General features: G+C 39.5%; 1 protein-coding gene across 1 annotated transcript in view; it reads left to right on the top strand.

Annotated features, from left to right (window-relative positions):
• pasi2 (Protein) overlaps nucleotides 1-18,905 on the top strand; it is an 87,377-nt gene that overhangs the window by 26,864 nt on the left and 41,608 nt on the right. The window contains exon 5 of the mRNA XM_067135118.2: nucleotides 18,103-18,339. Within this exon, the coding sequence (XP_066991219.1) occupies nucleotides 18,103-18,339 (237 nt within the window). The remainder of the gene's footprint in view (nucleotides 1-18,102; nucleotides 18,340-18,905) is intronic.

Raw genomic sequence — 18,905 nt, 5'->3', positions numbered from 1 at the left:
TGCTTAAAATGTTCTGAGCTCGGTAAATTCATGAAGCAGGATGCTACCCTACTTGCACATAGTCCAAGTGAGGATCTCTCCTCTAACGGGTTATGGACCACCGGTGAATTGTATAGTCCTAGCCGCCTGAGCACAAGGAGGGCCGCGACTCAGAATATGTCCGAGATGCCCACTCCCATTCCATCGCAACTGGTATCCCGACTCTCAGGACCACTTACTTGGCCACTCAGCCATTGCCCATGGTTCACAAACTAGGACGTGACTACAGTAACCCACTAACAAGAACCATGGAAAGGAAACATCAAGGAAGAAATTTCGGAGAGGATCGGAAATTGCTGAAAATTTGATTACTGTGTATCAGACATAATTAGAAATTGGAAAGTACCTACCAAAGCAAAAATCATGATATATAAATCATATTATTTGGCAATATTGACCTATGGATCAGAATGTTGGACTTGGACAGAAAAAGATCTGAGTGGATTACAAGCGACAGAGATGAGCTTTCTGCGAGGGATCTTGGGTAAATCAAGGAGGGACAAGATAAGAAATGAAACCATATGAAGCACGCTATAGATCAACCCTCTAAGAGAAAATATTTAGAGAAATAGGCTGAAATGGTTTGGCCACGTCAAAGGAGTGGGAAAAGGAAGATTACCAAGAAGAGCTCTGGAATGGACAGAATCTGGAAGAAGAACAATTGGAAGACCACGAACAAGATGGAGGGATCAGGTTGAGGATGACTTAAATCGGAGAGGACTACAGTAGCAGACAGTGATACAATGTGGGAAAAAAGAAGATTGGAAGAGGCTCTGTGAATGACCTGCATAAGCAGAAACATATCAGGAAGAAAAAGAAGAGACTACGAACAGTATACCAGTGACCAAATTACAATGGAAGATTAAAAAAAGAAGGAAATTTGTCATCATGTTGGGCGCTTTTGTATCTAATGTGCTTTATTTTATTAGCTTAGAGAATTAAAAACTACATATGGTCGATTGTTGTTTGGCTTGGTGTTATTAGATTTTTCGAAGAGTTTGGCTGATCAAAGTTGCTCAATTGAAAGAAGATTTCACGGGAACCTTACAGTTTCCTCATTAGAAGTATACAGATTTTTAACTTGTGTACTTGTAAATTAATGGGAAGCCGGACCCCCCCGGTCTAACATGTCTGCCCCACCCCGGAGGGCACGGGTTCGATTCCCAGCCAGGTCAGGCATTTTTACCTGAATATGAGGGCTGGTTCCAGGTCCACTCAGCCTACATGATTACTTTTAATTGAGATGGTATCTAATGGTGAGATGGCGACCCCGGTCTAGAGAGCCAGGAATTACGGCCGTGAGGATTTATCACGCTGACCATGCCTCACCTGGTAATCTGCAGGCCTTCGGGTTGAGCAGAAGCCGCTTGGAAGGCGAAGGTCCGTTGGGGCTGTAGTTTTGTTTGGTTTGGTTTGTTTTAGGAGAGTTTGTAAGATTATAATTATACATATTTCCATTTGGTGATCAGCCAGATAATTGGTTTCCATTCATTCCTGGATTTTCAGTTTTCCCGTGTTGTACAATTTTTTTTTTTTTTCCATGGTCCATCCAAAAACATAGAGAATCGGGGTTCCACTGTATTCCACATTCACTTTCTGTGAGCCTCCCTTCTTTTATCAGTCCATTTCTTGCCTGTTTTCAACTTTGGTTTTTCGTGGAATCACTGGTATTCTCAAACTTTCTCATGGAGAGGTATACGTTTCTGGTTGTCTTCATGTGTGATCCCTGATTCTTGAAGGTCTCTTTCAACTTCGGTGAACCAGGGTTTCTTAGTTTTCTTGTTTACAGAGTAGGAAAAGATCCAGTTGGTCAAGCTCTGCAAGCTCATATGTGTTATGTGGCCATAAAAATTAACCCTCCGTTTCCGAATGGTGTCAGTTATCCTTTCCCGTGTAGGTACAGTTCATTATGCCGTCTACTGTACTAAACATTTCCTTTGATTGGTCCCAGGATTTTTCTCAGGATTTTGCTTTCTTTGGCTTTTAACTTTCCAATTGGACCCATTCTGTTCAATCCATGGCATTCTGCTGCATACAGGGTCTCTGGATGAATGATTGAACACTAATGCCTAAGCTTGGTGTTCATGGACATTTGATCTTTTGTTGTAGATATCCCTAGTTAGCTGGTATGCCACTTCCATCTTGTTGACCCTAGATGTGAATGCTACTTTTCCAGAGTTGTTAGGTACTATCCACTCCTCTAAGTACTTAAACTTTTCTGCTCATTTGATTTTCCCATGTTCTACAATTAACTCTCTTAGGAGCTGGCTTGATATTTGTTACAAGCTTTTTTTTTTTCAAATGAGATCTGGAAGGCCAGTCTTTTGCTGCTTGCATTTTAAATTGAATGATAATTTATAAGGCTTTTTAAATGATATTCTTGTTGTTGTTATTATTATTATTATTATTATTATTATTATTATTATTATTATTATTATTATTATTATTATTATTATTATTATTATTGTTGTAAAAATGGAAGAACATCCATTAGTACATTTATATTTATAAAGACAGAAACTCTCTTAACAAATATAAGATATAAACCTGAATGTTAATAAAATTTAACTCCCTTTAAATTCTTCTTCTGCTACTTCTTGCCTCACTTCGTTACCTTTTATGTTTTTAGCTTTGTCTGTTATCTTTTTCGAGATAAAAAGTGATTCTTTTTTATTTTTTGGTGTTGAAACTTGAAACTTTAATCAAGAGACATGAATTTCTACTCCTGCTGTACTATTGCATTTTGTTCTAGCCCAACCTACCTCGTTGCTTTCAATCTCTTTGCTTGGGATATCTTTCTGCCATTAAATTAGCCCGTTGAACGCGCAGTTGTCCATGATGTGCTGTGAGTGAAATAGCGTGAGGGATTCAGAGTATATCAGAGAGAAGCATCAGTTAATTGTGTTTGTACATGCCCTGGCTAAAATGCCACACATCTGCACTAATGAAGAATATGCAGATATGGTGTATGTTTATGGCTTCTGCGATGGTAGTGCTCCTGCTGCTGTCAAATACCGTCAGTGCTTTGACACATCAAATTCCTGATCGTAGAATGTTTACCAGAGTTTTCAGCACATTGCGTGAAACAGGTATTCTTCCTAGTTCCTATTTTTCTTCTGTTCGTGTAGTTCAACAACCTGTGAAGGAATAGCAACACATTGTTGAAATGGTACAGCATAGTCCTACTACCAGCACACAGCGACTTTCTTTACGTATCAATATCCCATGAATGCGTGTATGGCGAACGTTACATGCGGAAAACTTGTACCCATTTCAAAACGTCAAAGAGGTTGGGTGGGTAAGACACATACGTGCACGCCTATAGGCCAAAAACAAATGTACATTAAATGTGTTCTATCTCGGAAGCCATTTGGAATAGGGCATATGTCTATATGAAGTCTTTTTGCCTTAAATGATTGTTCCTGTCTTATCCCTGAATATTGACCATTCCTCCTGGGATATCCGGTATATTTAACAACAGTTGATGAAACCAGGCCGTAGTCTTACTTGTGGCAGCTTCTAGCATTATTTCTCGGAACTTTTCCTATTGTTTTGCTAAAAGGTGTTGTCTACTTTACCAGTTGTTAACAATACTGATTCTAAGTAAAGGTGCATTTTTTGAACCAAAAGTTAAAAAAAAAAAAAAAAAAAAAAATGGTTGGCTTACAATTGCTTATTATAAGATTACCGATGGGAAGGTAATTTATATCAGTCCTATAACAGTTGGACACTATTACTTTATTGGTTTTGGGACATTATTGATGTTTGATGATACGTATTTTGCCATAAGTCATCATCATCATCATCTCATGAACTTTGCTCCTTCTTTACTCGTAGTCCTCTTCTCCTTGGTATATGCCATATTCTTGTTTTTTAAGGCCTGTGCCTTTAACCTTCCATCGGGCGCAATATTAACCCGTTCGGTGGGCGATGGGGAACGCAGATATATCCGCCGATTCAAATTATATTTTTTTTCTCAGCTGTCTGCCTGCAGAGGTTTATTTCCTTTTCAGTAGCTTATTCTGGATGAGTCGGCCCTCTGATGTGCATTTTTTCAGCTATGTTCTCCCAATGCTAATGTGTCATCCATGAGTTGCAACATAAAGAACGCAGCTGAGTCTGGGTAAGAACGACTTAAGGCCTAAGTTCCACGCTGAAGCTTTAGCTCATCGCCTAATCGTCCCTTGGATGTAAAAATATTGCTGTAGAAGGGATTTCTAGAGATTATGACACTGAACCGACCTCTCTGATGACATTTCAGAATTGTGACCTGATTTATTATCCCCAGTCTTGAGTTCTTCCTTCACGATTGGAGTGTGTGTTTATCGCGAGTTACACAACATTTTATTATCGTATGCATCCGTAATACAGTCATATTTCATGATTTCCGTCCAAACTGCTGAGACCAGGGTTCTATTAGATCCTTTTTCTTACTTTTTTTCCGCTAAAATATCTATAACGAATTACCGGATGTTGGAATTCAGTGGGGAGAATTGTGACATTAGTGAAGTAAGTTCTGCCGAAGGGGAATTCGGAAGTGACAGGAAATTACCTGGAATAAGTACTGCAAGCTCGAATATACAGGGTTTGGGCGTAGCTGATGCGAATGTTCCACAGTCGCATAAGAGACAACATGTGATCGATTCCAGTTCAAGTAGCGATCATGAGAGTGACAGTTGTGGCGATGATACTGATTACCATCCAACCATTGCACGTTCTTCGTCAACTTATACTGAAAATCGACAAAGAAATTCCCGCTTTGATCCAAATTTCCATCGTGATGTAAAGAGGGTGTTTTTAGAGAAAACAAAACTGAGCGAAATATTTTAATTACTTTTTTATGATGAGATATGCCAGAACATAGCTGAACAGACAAAAGATGCCGGACAGGAAATCGCACATAAAACCCAGTTTAGTAAGACAAAAGGAAGGAATCGAGATCAAGACCGTGTCCGGACAAATAAGGACAAAATAAAGCTTCTTATGGCCATACTGTTGCCGCAGGGGATTGTAGAGAAACCTAAATTAGGACACTATTTCTCGCAATCGCTTCTTCACTACGCCTGTTTTCTATGAGCTGATGACACAGAAGATTTTTTCTCGCCAGATTGAGTGGCCTGGCCAACCTCCTGAACCCAACTTGGCGGGTTTGATTCTGGCTCAGACCGGTGGTATTTGAAGGTGCTCAAATACGTTGGCCTCTTGTCAGTAGATTTACTGGCATGCAAAAGAACTCCTGCGGGACTAAATTCCGGCACCTCAATGTCTCCGAAAACCGTAAAAGTAGTTAGTGGGACGTGAAGGCAATAACATTATTATTATTATTATTATTATTATTATTATTATTATTATTATTGTCATTATGATTGTTGTTATTCTTCTTCTTCTTCTTATTATTATTAGATTTTCCTCCACAGCTTTTTACATCTCTCTGTCAATGAGGTGAATAATGTACAACTTCCTCCCAAAATATACGAGATAAATCCAGTATTTGACCACCTGTTAGCAAAATTTTCGGAAGCAAAATGTCAATTGATGAGAACCTCTTGCTATGGAAAGGGTGGCAGGGTGGAAAGTTTACATAATAAGAAAACGATCGCGTTTCGGAATGGAATTATATAAATTATGCGAAGGCGAGACAGGTTATATAACATGAACAGCCGTAAAAGACATAACACTCTGAAGACTGTAAATACTGTAAATATTACCTGTATTGTAGTGTAATATAGTCCGTTTATGTCACTTAGTAATTGTAGAGAGGCTATATAAACTTGATCCCTCGAAAGCGCTAACCAACATAACAGAAAATTTCGTGAGTATTATAACTTATTCCATTGTACATCTTTTAAGTACATGTAAACTTCGTAAGTCTACAATTTACATATACAGAAACATTTATTTACAGGCAGAGATTGATAGTAAACTACCTAAAATATTGAGGTGAAAGTTACTATATAAACAAAAACCAGAGCTTTGCTGTTAGGAAGAAACAATCTTGATTTCACAGTGTGGAAGCACTTAGTACGTTTTAGCACAAAGTATTGAAAAATTAAAATAATCAAATTTTTCAACAATTAAATACATTACATTCAAGTAAATATTTTTCTTTTGGCCCTTCAGTAGTTCATTTTAGTCTAAGAATTTTTTAAATCAAGTAATTAAGTATTTTCTTCAATCAGGGAAATCGCTCCCCACATTTTGCACATCATCTTCATTTTATGGAAAGCTCGAGAATTTTACTCATCTTGATTCTCCTCCTCCCGGTTTGGGCAAAATTTGTTCAATTGCCTTTGAAGATCCAAGGGACTATTTTCTTCCTGATATCTCATTACCTCTGCAACGTCATCAGATTTATTCAGGTCATACACTTTCACCGAACTTGACATCCTAAAGTATAAATCCTGAACAAAATAATACAAAATAATAAGCTACTGAAAGGTGGAAGTAGCTTCGTCCCCGCAAATGACGAATACGAGGTAAGAATTAAGACGTATGCCTGTCAGATCGGTTGCGCCCGACGGAAGGTTAACAGTGGTAAAGGCAGGCCTTCTTTACTACAGTATTCTTTGAACTTAATTACTTCTTTTGCATTGATTAGGAAGTACTCATATTAAATGATAATTTCATTTTGACAGGAATGAATGATAAGACTGCCTTTCTTGTCTAATTTTTTCTAGTGTTTGGAATATTTAATTTCTTTCTATCTTCTGTTCTTCTTGTTTTGTATAAGCTGACTAAGGATGATGATATTTAACTATTGCGTTTGGGGTGGGTTTTGATGTTTGCCCAGTAATTGTGCATCCTCTAGCTTTGTTGTTCCTTTCTTTCCTTTGTCCAAAGGGTACCTGTCTTTCTTCTTGGTAGTTTGTCGTGGAATCTCATTTGTTTAAGCATCCTCCTGAGAGGTGTCTGGTCATCTAAGACTGTTTCTGTTTCTCCAAGTTCCTGCAGATCTTTGCTTATTTCCATCAACCATGGTGACTTGGTCATTCTCTCTTGCCAGTAAATGAGAACGTGGTTGGTCTGCCTGGAATTATGCATCCTGTGGACATGTACATAAAATACTAGGCGTCTCTTCCTGATCAAATCTGTGAATTTTTCACAGTATTTATGGAGCTCTTGGTTAGGTTGCCTTTTGTATTAATTCCCCTCCTTGACTGGTCCTAATATCGTCCTCAGTTTTCTTCTCTCCTGGCTTTTGGGCTTGTTCATGAGTCCTTTCCTATTGAATATTAGACATTCTGAAGCATATAAGGCTTCAGGGCAGATGACTGTCTGGTAGTGCTTCATTTTAATGTTACGGGAGACACTTTTTATTGTATGTGTTCTTGGTCGGTTGGTATGCCAGTTCTAGCTTATTAACTCTAGTTGGTAATGCTACTCCTTTGGAGAGATTGGGTTCCAGCCATTCTCTTAGGTACTTAAACCTGTAAGTTTTCTTGATCGTTCCTTGCTCCAGACGCAGTGTACTGTACACGCACGCACAGAACTGGTGTCCCAATTTAAGCAAAGCATGATGGTACCCCTCTTTCTTTCTTGGTGCATTGCTGCAGCCAGACAGCCCCTTACAAGACTGTTGTGATTGAAATGGGCACAATGGAGGATGTATAGCATCACACACACTCTGCCTTCAGTACTACTCATTCATTCCCTTTCCTACTTTTCAGTACTGGAGTGGCCTTCAGCACTACCCCTTCACTCTGTCCCCTCCTTTTTAGAACTGGAGTAGGGCAGTGTTGATTGTTTTTGTCGGAACACCATTTCTGTGCATGTGTGTATAAGTAGTTTCATTTATGTTTGTGATGTATTGTGTTTTCTCAAGTAAAATGTGTAGCCCTACCTTTGCTGCTTGTTGTCTGAGAACATGGAGTTGTTTCACTGAAGTTTCTATTGAATTAGATAGAATTGCCAGGTCGTTGGCGAATTCCAGGCAATCAACATTAAGTCCATTGCACTTCTGTCCCAGAGAGATACCACATGGAATCCCTTTTCAAGTCCTTTTGAAACTCTCTTATTACCTTTTCCAGTTCACATTTAAAGAGTAGAGGGGAGAGGCCATCTAGGATTTAAAAACTTCCTGAGAACATTCCTCTGAACATCACTCATGACCTGGTGTTATTTAAAGTCTGCTGGATAAGTTTATGGGTCTTCTGTTCCAATCCTGGTTCCTGCGGGATTTTCATGAGAGTAGCTTCTGTCAACTGAGTCATACGCCTTCTTAAAATTGACAAAGGCAAAGATTTATTTCTTACCAGCCATTTTTACCTTATGTTTCACTGATTTTAGGTTGAGTATCTGTTCAGGAAAGAGTGCCCTTTTCAAAACCCCCTTGGTATTCTCCAAGTTGTGGATCTAGTTGGTGTTCAGCTCTGTTTAATAATGCCTTCGAGAATATCTCGTATGTGACAGGTACCAATGTTGGTCAAGTCTCCTTCCTTGTACAAGGGCTGAATCAAAGCAGAAGTCACTAGGTAATGTTTCAGTCTCCCAAATGTTTTGGAGGATCTCCGTCAAATTGTTGACAGTCCTATCTCTAGTCTGCTTCCATAGTTCGGCTATTATTGAGTCTTCTTCTGATGCTTTGTTGGTTTTCAAGAACTGAATGATTTTTACCACTTCTTTGGTTGGTGGTCAAGAGTTTGGTTCCTTGATGCTGTCTTGATTAGCAAAGAATGTATCAGGTGATTCACTGTTAACCCTTTCCCACGGAATATATTTGACTCACTGTCGGGTGAAACCTAGGGTAATAATTTGCTTGTCATGTATAGTTGTGGAGTACCTTCACTGAATAATTTATTTTGTAAAAACCACTTAAGATACCACTTTCAAAGTTTGTAACAATGTAAAATACACTATAGTTATTCTAAAATGATACAATGAGATCACCTAATTACATGCAGGAACCCCCCCCGTTCAGAATGATACATCAAGAAGCATCTAGTATGGTGCATAATGTTAAATTGCTTGTTCTTGAAGTCAGTCTGAATTGCTGGACCTGATGTGGCTCTTATTTTCTTGGTAATGCAGAGAACGCAGGATTCAACCCTGAATCTCCCAATTTATTTTCTTTTCGGGATCAGTCGGATGAGGATATTTAGATAGCAAATCGTACTTCCTCTTGGACATGCAAACTATAAACAATATTTTACTGAATGGGATTGGAAGATAAATTGACATTAGTTGGAATATTATGTAATTAAGTAGAGGCTCATAGTCCGAAACATAATTAACTGAAGAATTAAAAGTAATAATTAGTTTTTTACAAGTAGGCCTAATATTTTTAAAGGAGGCGGTACCTGAATGAACATTTCCTGTCCAGTGCAGTATTTCGATTTCCCTCAGATTCATATCCTGTCCCAACTGCTTCCCATACCATTTTTATTATCATACCTACAACTTCAAACTCACTACCATTGCATTTGTCAACATATTGATCTAATTTGTAACAAATGTCCTCTGCACTCGACTGGTTATGAGCAGCCATGTTGTTGCAATGTGTTTACATTCAGTCAGCTGTCTGTTCTATCTGAGAAAACATACAAAAGAACACTTTATTTTAGGGTTCCTTGCATGGCAGTTGTATCTATGAAGCGTAGGGAATTCACTGGTTCCAAAAAGTTATATGTTTAGCAGACAGATGGCAGGGGAAGTCGGTTTGAAAGTCGAGTACGCTTTACTACGCAACCCGCGGGAGACAATGTGAGACTCCAGTACGCTTTACTACGCAATCCGCGGGAAAGAGTTACGGAGATTCTCAAAGTCCGCGAACCTACTACGCTGGCGTAGCAGGGGGAGAAGTGATACTCCCAGGTGGCGGATAGGTGGGTCCTAGCCGGCTTGCCGGCGGACTTGAGGGAAATAAAATATCTTTCGTGGACCAAACACACACTCCCCTGTGGGTGGGGGATGCAGACAAATAATTCATCCACAATATCCCCTGCCTGTCGTAAGAGGCGACTAAAAGGGGCGACCAAGGGATGATCCAATTAGAACCATGAGACTACTTGTAATTAGTACCATCACGCAGGGAACAACATGGGTCACATTTACTTGCGCGTACTACCACTGTGTTAGGTATGCAATAGGTTTGTGATTAGTAGCGACAACATGTGAATCAGGAGGTAGGTCCTACAGTACCTGTGATTCATACCCCCTATATGAGCGACACCATGTTTCTGCTTTACCTATGCTCAGTTCCTACTATGTGAGGAATTCCACCGGATAGTACGAGTCCTTGTGGTTAGTCCACTTACATGAGGAACGCCATAGGTTTGCGTTGCCTGTAAATAGCGCCGCAATGTGCGAAACACCATAGGTCTGTGTTACATGTGCGCATTACACTACCTGTGAATTGTACCATAATGTGTGGAATATCTCCGCTACTTTTGATTAGTACCGCAACATTACACATAGCATGGTTCTACTTCCCTAGCGATAAATAGCATTATGAGGGGCTGATGACTTGGATTTTGGACCCGATTCGACTATAAGCATAATCGATTCAGCAGCGTGCTATAGAAGCAGTCCCTTGGTCAGTAATACTATTGTTTTGTGCCAGCTTCTGTGCATGTAAGGCACTGTGGGTCGGATCCACTGATCGTTTTAAATTCATATCCATCCATCCATTCATTCTTCGCCGCCACGCTTTGAATTCTGGTCAGTGGAGGATTTTGGAGTTTTAAGTTGTCACTTCATTTCGTCTCATTTCGTACCATTAGGGGCCGATGACCTAGATGTTAGGCCCCTTTAAACAACAACCATCAATCAATCAGATTCTAAAAGTACTTCTATTACTCTATTTGTAATACTGTGTATATGAATTTTCCTTCTATTTTATCTAGTTTTATTTCTTTAGGTTATATAGTACACCATCCAAAGTTTTTGGTATATACAAAAGTAATCCACTAGGGCGGGAATATCAGGCTTGCATACTCACATATTCTTCAGGTCATTCACAGACTCGAATAAAGTGACAGTATCATTGGCAAATATTAAAGTTTTACCTATTTATCAATATAATAGGCACACTTTTTTATCTAGTTTTTATTAAAAAATTAAGGTGCATCTTTTGTGTGAGGAAAATCTGTTAACTTTTTAAGAGATAGTCAGAGTCAATATGGAATGCAGGGGAAATCTATAACGAAAACAATTAGATTTACTGTATTAACACATTGCTACTGGGTGCTCCTCACACTGCACATCCCCTGTGCTCAGCCATTTCCTGAGTAACTTAACGCTAAAGCATATAGAAACTCTTACAGGTGTACCTCATTTCACTCCATTTGCCTTTGCTGGTACACACACTGCACACTCTTGTAATATGAACTTGCAGTCTTAAACGTCACTTTGCCATTCCGAATACTTATGCACATACAGTTCATTAAATATTTTGTCTAGATCTAAACACATGGTCAGTGTGGAAAGTGCCATCTTACCCACTACATGGCTCTTTGAATGATATAAACATGAGGTCAGAAAACTAAGAAAATGAATCATAAAACATAAGAACGAGAAGTAAAGATAGCATGGAATAAACAAAACCTTCAACACCGTGATTCTATCTACCTTGACCACAATCTAGTTTCAGAAATTCCAACAGATATCACCAAATGTACAGGTCTCATGAACATATGTAAACTCGGGACCCGTCAGCAACATTCAGCCAGCCAAACACAAGTAGACTCTGGTCCCTTTAGCAGTGTGTTAAAATATGTTCCATCTCAAATTGTGAAATAATCAGTAACTCAACAGTGATATAGCAAACCAATAATGACTACAAATGATGTATCGATGGTCCCGCTGCAAATGAGTGTACAACCGATAAACTGATAACTCAAACAGCCGTTTAACTTACGGAACAAAGCCCATGGCCTACAGCATACAGTAACTTAAAGCGAGAAATAATGTGCAGCAGTAATTATTGGTAAAAAGCAGGGCTTTATTCTGGTGGAACACATAAGAACAGCATTCTGGAATCTGTATGTGAAAACAGAACTGAAAAAATTATAGATTCATAAAAATACTTTTCAGATTAATGAAATGAAAACATATTTTAGGTTTGTCAGGTTAATGAAATGAAAATCTATTTTAGGTTCTCATGCTAAAATATGTTTTATTCCATTTGTTATGAAGTTGATGAAAGTTAATTTTTTTGAGATATTGCATATCAGTTGTGTTTCGGTTTTCGAAATAGAACGTTCTTTCACCTGGCATCTGTCTGCATGCTTTTGTGCCATTCGAGCCTTCAGAGATAATGTGAAATTCAGGAAAGAAATGTCCAAAGAAATATGTATATAAGATTCAGTGCACTCTGAATACAGTAATTTTTACCAGATGAACCTTATCATAACTCAGAAAGATCCATGTTACTGAAAACATTAACCTCATTGTTGCTCATAAAAATTGTTGGACCTCCTCTTACTGTGTTTGATCTGAGTAAGTGTGTTAAAACATGGCTGCCTCAAGGTCACCATTCTGCAGTAGGCACCAAAAACATGACTTGAGAAGGATGGTGACATGTCTAATGTCAAAAAGCTATTTTAAATTTGATGTAAGTTTAACTGCCTGAAAGTTATGCAAGTTGTTTAAAAAATCCTGCGACTTCCCTTTGTATCCCTCCAGAGAGTTCCAGCACCCCTTTTGCTGGGAAAAAAATAAATGCACTGGGTAAAACAAAATGTTACCAATATTTTATTGCTACTATTATGGTAGGACACTGGCCCCAGGTCTAGAGGTAGCATGCCTGCCTCTTACCCAGAGGTCCTGGGTTTGATTTCCCTGTCAGATCAGGGATTTTTACCTGTATCTGAGGAATGTTCGAGGTCCACTTGGCCTATGTGATTACAGTTGAGAATCTGTCTGACTAAGAGATACGGCCCTGGCTTAGAAAATTAAAAATAACGGCTGAAAGGATTTGTCTCTTGCTTACCGTGCATCATCTCGTAATCCGCAGACCTTCGGGTTTACCAGCGGATGTTTGGTAGGCCGAGGCACATTAAGAGCTGTAGTCATGGGTTTGTAAAATCATTTTTATTGTGGTAAAACTTATAAGTCTCAAAGTAAAGAACTGAAAGAAATTCTATGTATGATAAAAACCCTCCAAGACTCCACAAACAGATCTCATTTCAGTGAATTCCTTCTCATGTTGGTATAACAGGTAATGATGAGGCAGACAGATTAGCCAAAAAAAGGTACCACACTACAACATCCTGTCAGTCAGATTGATTTTGTATGTCAACAAAAAAGATTCTGAAAATTACTATTAAAAACAGGCATGAAGAAATGGCAAAGAAAACAGCAGAAACTAAATTATGGAAGGATATTGATGCTAAATGGGGTCAGTATAAAATAAAACCAAGAAGAGAAGCTGTAGCCTTCTTCAGACTTAACACGTACCATGACTGTCTTGCAACTCATCTGAAATAAATCAACATCCTGAGATGTGAAAAATGCACACTTTGCCATGACCCTGGAAGCAAAATGGAAAAGGAACACCTGCTACATTGCAACAAACTTGATGTGATAGCCAGAACTTGAGGAAATCGCACTCAATTATACTGGAAAACAAGAAAGCTGATGGATTGGAATCTGGGCTAGTCATAAGATGCATCAACAACATTGTAAAACTTGATGTGCGATTTGAATATTTCAACTTAATATCCATTGCAGAACCATTGTCATCAACACAACCAACTACTGCAAGCATTATAACAATAATGGGTTAATAATCGTTGAGTGTACTATGTTCACATTGTGGGGCTGCTGGCTGGTGATAAAGAAGGGCAGATCAATAGACGTGAATTGATAAATGAAAGGACAGCCATAAAACTGTTTACCATCTATAAACGTGACAACACTGAATCGTGATACAGGCGGGCGTGCAGGTGTTTCATCAGGCTGCAGTTGACCTTAGCTCGTCACCAAAGTGGTCACAGTGCGCGGTGGACAACAATGGCTGTGTGCTACAAAAAGCATTTGTTGTGGAGTATTATTTCCAATCATATGGAAATGGTTGAAAGTGGGACCAAGTATAAGGAATGTGTTGAAACAGTTTTAAGAGGAATTCAATAAATCCCCTCCCACGAAGCAAACAGTACTACACCTGGTGCAAAAGAATTGATGTATCTGATCCATTCTGTGCCAGCGAAAAGGTTCTTTTTGTAGGAAATGCACATCCACATTTCTAAAACTGCATCAGCTCCTTACGAACTGATTATCCATTCCCGGCATATTTTCCTGACCTTACATCACCGGTTGCATATTTGCAGGGTATTTTAAAAGAACAAGTGTACAGAGATCCACTGCCTTGTAATGTTGAACAGCTTAATACCAACATCATATGTGTAATCCATTACATTTTCAGAAACTCAAAAGCAGGAATGTTTGCCAACCTCAGCACAGGTATGAAAGATGTCTTGAGTTGGCTGGTTCCTATCTAAAACATATCTGGTGATGACAATAATGATGATGTTTGTATTGTTGTGTTGAGATATTTTCTCACCGATAACTGCTGTGTAAACTCAAACTCAAATACATAATTTCGGTGTACTTTATTCTGGGTTATACTGTACAAGGCCAATGTCAATGATGTGGTTGCCACTTTGAATGATATTGGGTGGTGTGAATAAAAATGAGCAAGCACTCTTTACTCGCGAATTTAGAGCAGGCACTCGCAATGAGGTGAATAAAAACTGCCTGTCGGAAGCAATCGCTCACAGCAGACCTGTGACCTTGAGCACACACTCCAGTCGCTCGAGTAGCAGAGTGGGCGCTCCAGATTTCTGGTGAATAAAGATAAAGCAGGCACTCTTTCCGGTAAGCGCCTGCTCATGTTTCCTTGAGCTAACTCAGTAGGTGACTCCAAATGATAGTGTCAAGTTCAATAGCATGGCAGAGGTAATGCTGGTTGTTAATCGGAAAAGAAAATTATATAAATTCGCAGAGAATCATCTCAACTTGATCACAGAGTGTTATAAAGGTGTACTAAGGAGCATGCTGAAGAGCCTCCGTGGCTCAGATGGCAGAGCGCCGGCGTTTCACCATTGGGTTCCGTGGTTCAAATCTCGGCCGCTCCATGTGGGATTTGTGCTGGACAAAGCGGAGGCGGGACAGGTTTTTCTCCGGGTACTCTAGTTTTTCCTGTCATATTTAATTCCAGCAGCTCTCTCCAATATCATATTTCATTTGTCAGTCATTAATGATTGCCCCAGAGGAGTGCGACAGGCTTTGGAAGCCGGCACGATTTCTATCCTCACTGCTTCATTCATTCCATTCCTAACCTGGTCAGATGACTGGAAACAGGCTGTGGATTTTCAAGGAACATGCTGAATGGTTAGCGGAGCCTCGGTTTCAGAGTGGAGTTGGTGAAGACATCTCGGGGAACTGTGTCAAAAACATTTTCGCAGGTTTTGACATTAACAGAAATGAAAGCAGATTATTAGATAAAATTCCAACAAATGTTGCTTAGATGCAGGAAGCACAGGGTAAGTGGGAAGAACGTTTGAGCTTCCCTTATGCTGTCGTAACTGTAGACTGTACTCATGTACAAATTCAGAAGGTACATGTTCATGCGAATTACTATATTTACAGAAGAGGCGTCCCTAGCATTGATGTACAGGCCACTTGCAATGGAAAGGAAGAATTCAACCAGTGTAGATGTATCACGACCTGACTCTGACTCCAGAATTTGGAGAAACTCCGACGTTTGCAGAGTTATGACGCCTCTGTGGGAAGTCGAAGGGATGACAACTTCTGCAGATCTTGCAACTTGCATTCGTCGCGCCGACACAGATAGGTCTTATGGCGACGATGGAATGGGAATGGCATAGGAGTAGGAAGGGAGCAGCCGTGGCCTTAATTAAGGTACAACCACAGCATTTGCCTTGTGTGAAAATGGGAAACCAAGGAAAATCATCTTCAAGGCTGCTGACAGTGGGGGATCGAACCCACTATCCCCCGGATGCAAACTCACAGCTGCGTGCCCTTAACAGCACGGCCAACTCATCCGGTCCTGCAGATCTGGCTCCTTAAAAATTTCATTCAATTGTCAATATATTTTTTTCAACATAATTGATGTTTGTTATTTACGTTATAGGCCTACTATTTTCCTCAATGTATTAATGTCGTAATATTCAGGCTACCTTTCAGACGGCCGATGGTAGGGTTATTCTACCGCTGCATGAGATTCATCAGCCGCTTCTCCCATTATTTTAACGATATGCATTTGTTTCCCGTATGCTTTAATTCTACTTTATATTTCAGTCTTGTTTTCATGCTTTGTAATTTTTTACCAACAGTTGGACGGAAAATCTTTTTCTACTGCTTTTCCCACCTCTGCGGGGTCCTGGGTTGAATTGCGTCTGGCCCTGTTTTACGGCCAGAAGTTCTTCCTGATGCCAACATTACATGGAGGGATGTAAACACTATTGCGTGTTTCTGTGATGGTTGGTAGCGTAGTCTGTTTTGCGAATATGAAGAGGAAAGTGTTGGGACAAACACCCAGTCTCCAGGCCAGAAGAGTTAATCAGAGGCGATTAAAATCCCCGACCCAGCTGGGATCCTCTGAACCGAAGGCCTCAATGCTGACCATTCAGCCAATCAGACAGTTGTTGGACGGAAATGTTTAAGTTAAATTTAGCGAGTAGTTCACACTGAACTGTATTTATTGCACTTATTTTCTTGTGCTTCTTATCCGGTAACTGTGACTCTGAAAATATAATTGTTTATTCCTTTAAAATGGAGATAAAAGCGGACTGGAATTCCATGCTGTCGTCGCCTGCCATGTTAAGTATTGAACTTCCCGGAAGTTATCGAAGTGTTATCACAGTCTAAGGTATTATATACATGGCATGTGCACGACCTTGATCAGTGACACTGAGAGGCTGCTCCAGACACTCGAGTGTACGCTGTGCTTCCGCTCTATATTTTTATTCACTGCAAATGCGGAGTGGAAGCTCATCGGCAGGAAGACACTCAGGCACTCAGCGAGCACACGTTCACTCGCATAGACTCATTTTTATTCACACCACCCATTGTGTTGCATACTTTTGACAAACATATTCCTTTATGGTCAGCACATGTCTCAAAGTTACTTACATGGTTAAATGAAGATGTCAGAGTGGTAGTGGTTAAGTAGTAAATAAAATGGCGTATGGCTTTTAGTGCCGGGAGATCCCAGGACGGGTTCGGCTCGCCTGGTGCAGGTCTTTTGATTTGACGCCCGTAGGTGATCTCCACGTCGTGATGAGGATGAAATGATGATGAAGACAACACTTACACCCAGCCCCCGTGCCAGGGAAATTTAACCAATAATGGTTAAAATTCCCGACCCTGCCGAGAATCGAACCCGGGACCCCTGTGACCAAAGGCCAGCACGCTAACCATTTAGCCATGGAGCCGGACGGTTAAGTAATGTGTAGCTCATACCCAACTTGGCAAATCTTTAACCAAACCACTTCATGGTAATATGGTCTGAGCAGTAAGAAATACAACTGTGGTATTCCTGTGGTGTAATCTCGTAATACAATGTAATACCAGTTATTTTGTGGAGACCAATCTGTCAATTCGAGGTAAACAAATAAATTAAGGAAGACAATCTAGAGATTTGTCTTGAGGAATTGAATGACCACTTCATTGTTTGCATGTGTTACCGAAAAAAATACATCTTCTCACAGTGATAATTGACCTTTAAATGTAGGCTGCTATTTTTGGTATATTCACTGCCAAAAGTACAAGACATAATAGATATTTAAAGATTTGAGTGTGTGTGTGAGGATGGTCACTTCTTAATTAAATGTTCCTTTCTTTATACTGCCCATCAGGCAAGCTGTATTACTCTGCATGTTTTTTAAGTAAATATTTAGCAAATTGATGCAAGTGGGAGACTGTTGAATTGCAGTGTTATCAAACAGTGTACTTTGTACATGCTTTTTTTTGTTCATATCTACATCATTTAAGGACAGTTGTTGTGTGGTGCTGCCAACATTCCCCTAAATTTTCTATATCCTTTGTGAGAAGCAAGAATGCTTTTTGTGATGTGCTTATAATTAATATTGTCTTTTACAGGAGCATGAGAAGAAGATGCCACCATGGCTGTATTGTTTTGCTGTGTTCACCTTGTTTCGGCTGTTTGCATTTGTTTTTGCTTCCATTGTTAACGACATGATATTCGGCTACAATGTTGCTATGTGCCTGCTGTGGATTTTGTACACTGTGATCAGTGTATATGGTTGGTTGCTGGTCTATTCTCTCTACCTCGAACTTACTGATCTCACCAAGTTAGAAGATCTTGCCCATCTTAGGGTAAGTTATGAAATCTCCTATACATAGAATATACTATAGACTAGACTATCCATGGGAAGAGTAATTCCAGGTGAAGTTTTAGGATTCTTTAAAACATATTGTACATCGTCTTTGACTAAACATAAATTGACCAACAAAAAATGTAGTTCATTATAAATTTTTCTAAAAAAAAAGTTTTACCTGAAATCTGTTTTTTTTTTTCAATTGATTCCACAACACATTACAATGTTTGTGTGCATATTAGGTATTCTCATTGTCAAAGTTCAGTGTAGTTTACAAAACAATATTTTATGACAATTTTTGAAAAAATTTCATAATTTTGAGATGTCACAGAATAGAATTAAAGGAACACTGGCTTATCATAATTCACAATCTTGAAACATACCTTTCTCTTGCTGTCACTCACCATTTTCCTCACACTAGTATTGTGTGTTGCTACTCCTGGCGATGGTGACAGAATCTATGCACTGCGGCATGCTACCACAAGTTTCTGGATTGTTTCCTGAGAGTTGCACATCTGCTCTTCCATTGCTCCTGTTGCGTTTTCCCAAGCATATCACATGGAT

The sequence above is a fragment of the Anabrus simplex genome, chromosome 1 (assembly GCF_040414725.1).
Source record: "Anabrus simplex isolate iqAnaSimp1 chromosome 1, ASM4041472v1, whole genome shotgun sequence".
Lineage (NCBI taxonomy): Eukaryota > Metazoa > Arthropoda > Insecta > Orthoptera > Tettigoniidae > Anabrus > Anabrus simplex.
Note: the sequence above shows the minus strand (reverse complement) of the source record. Positions and strands in the feature narration are given on the sequence as shown.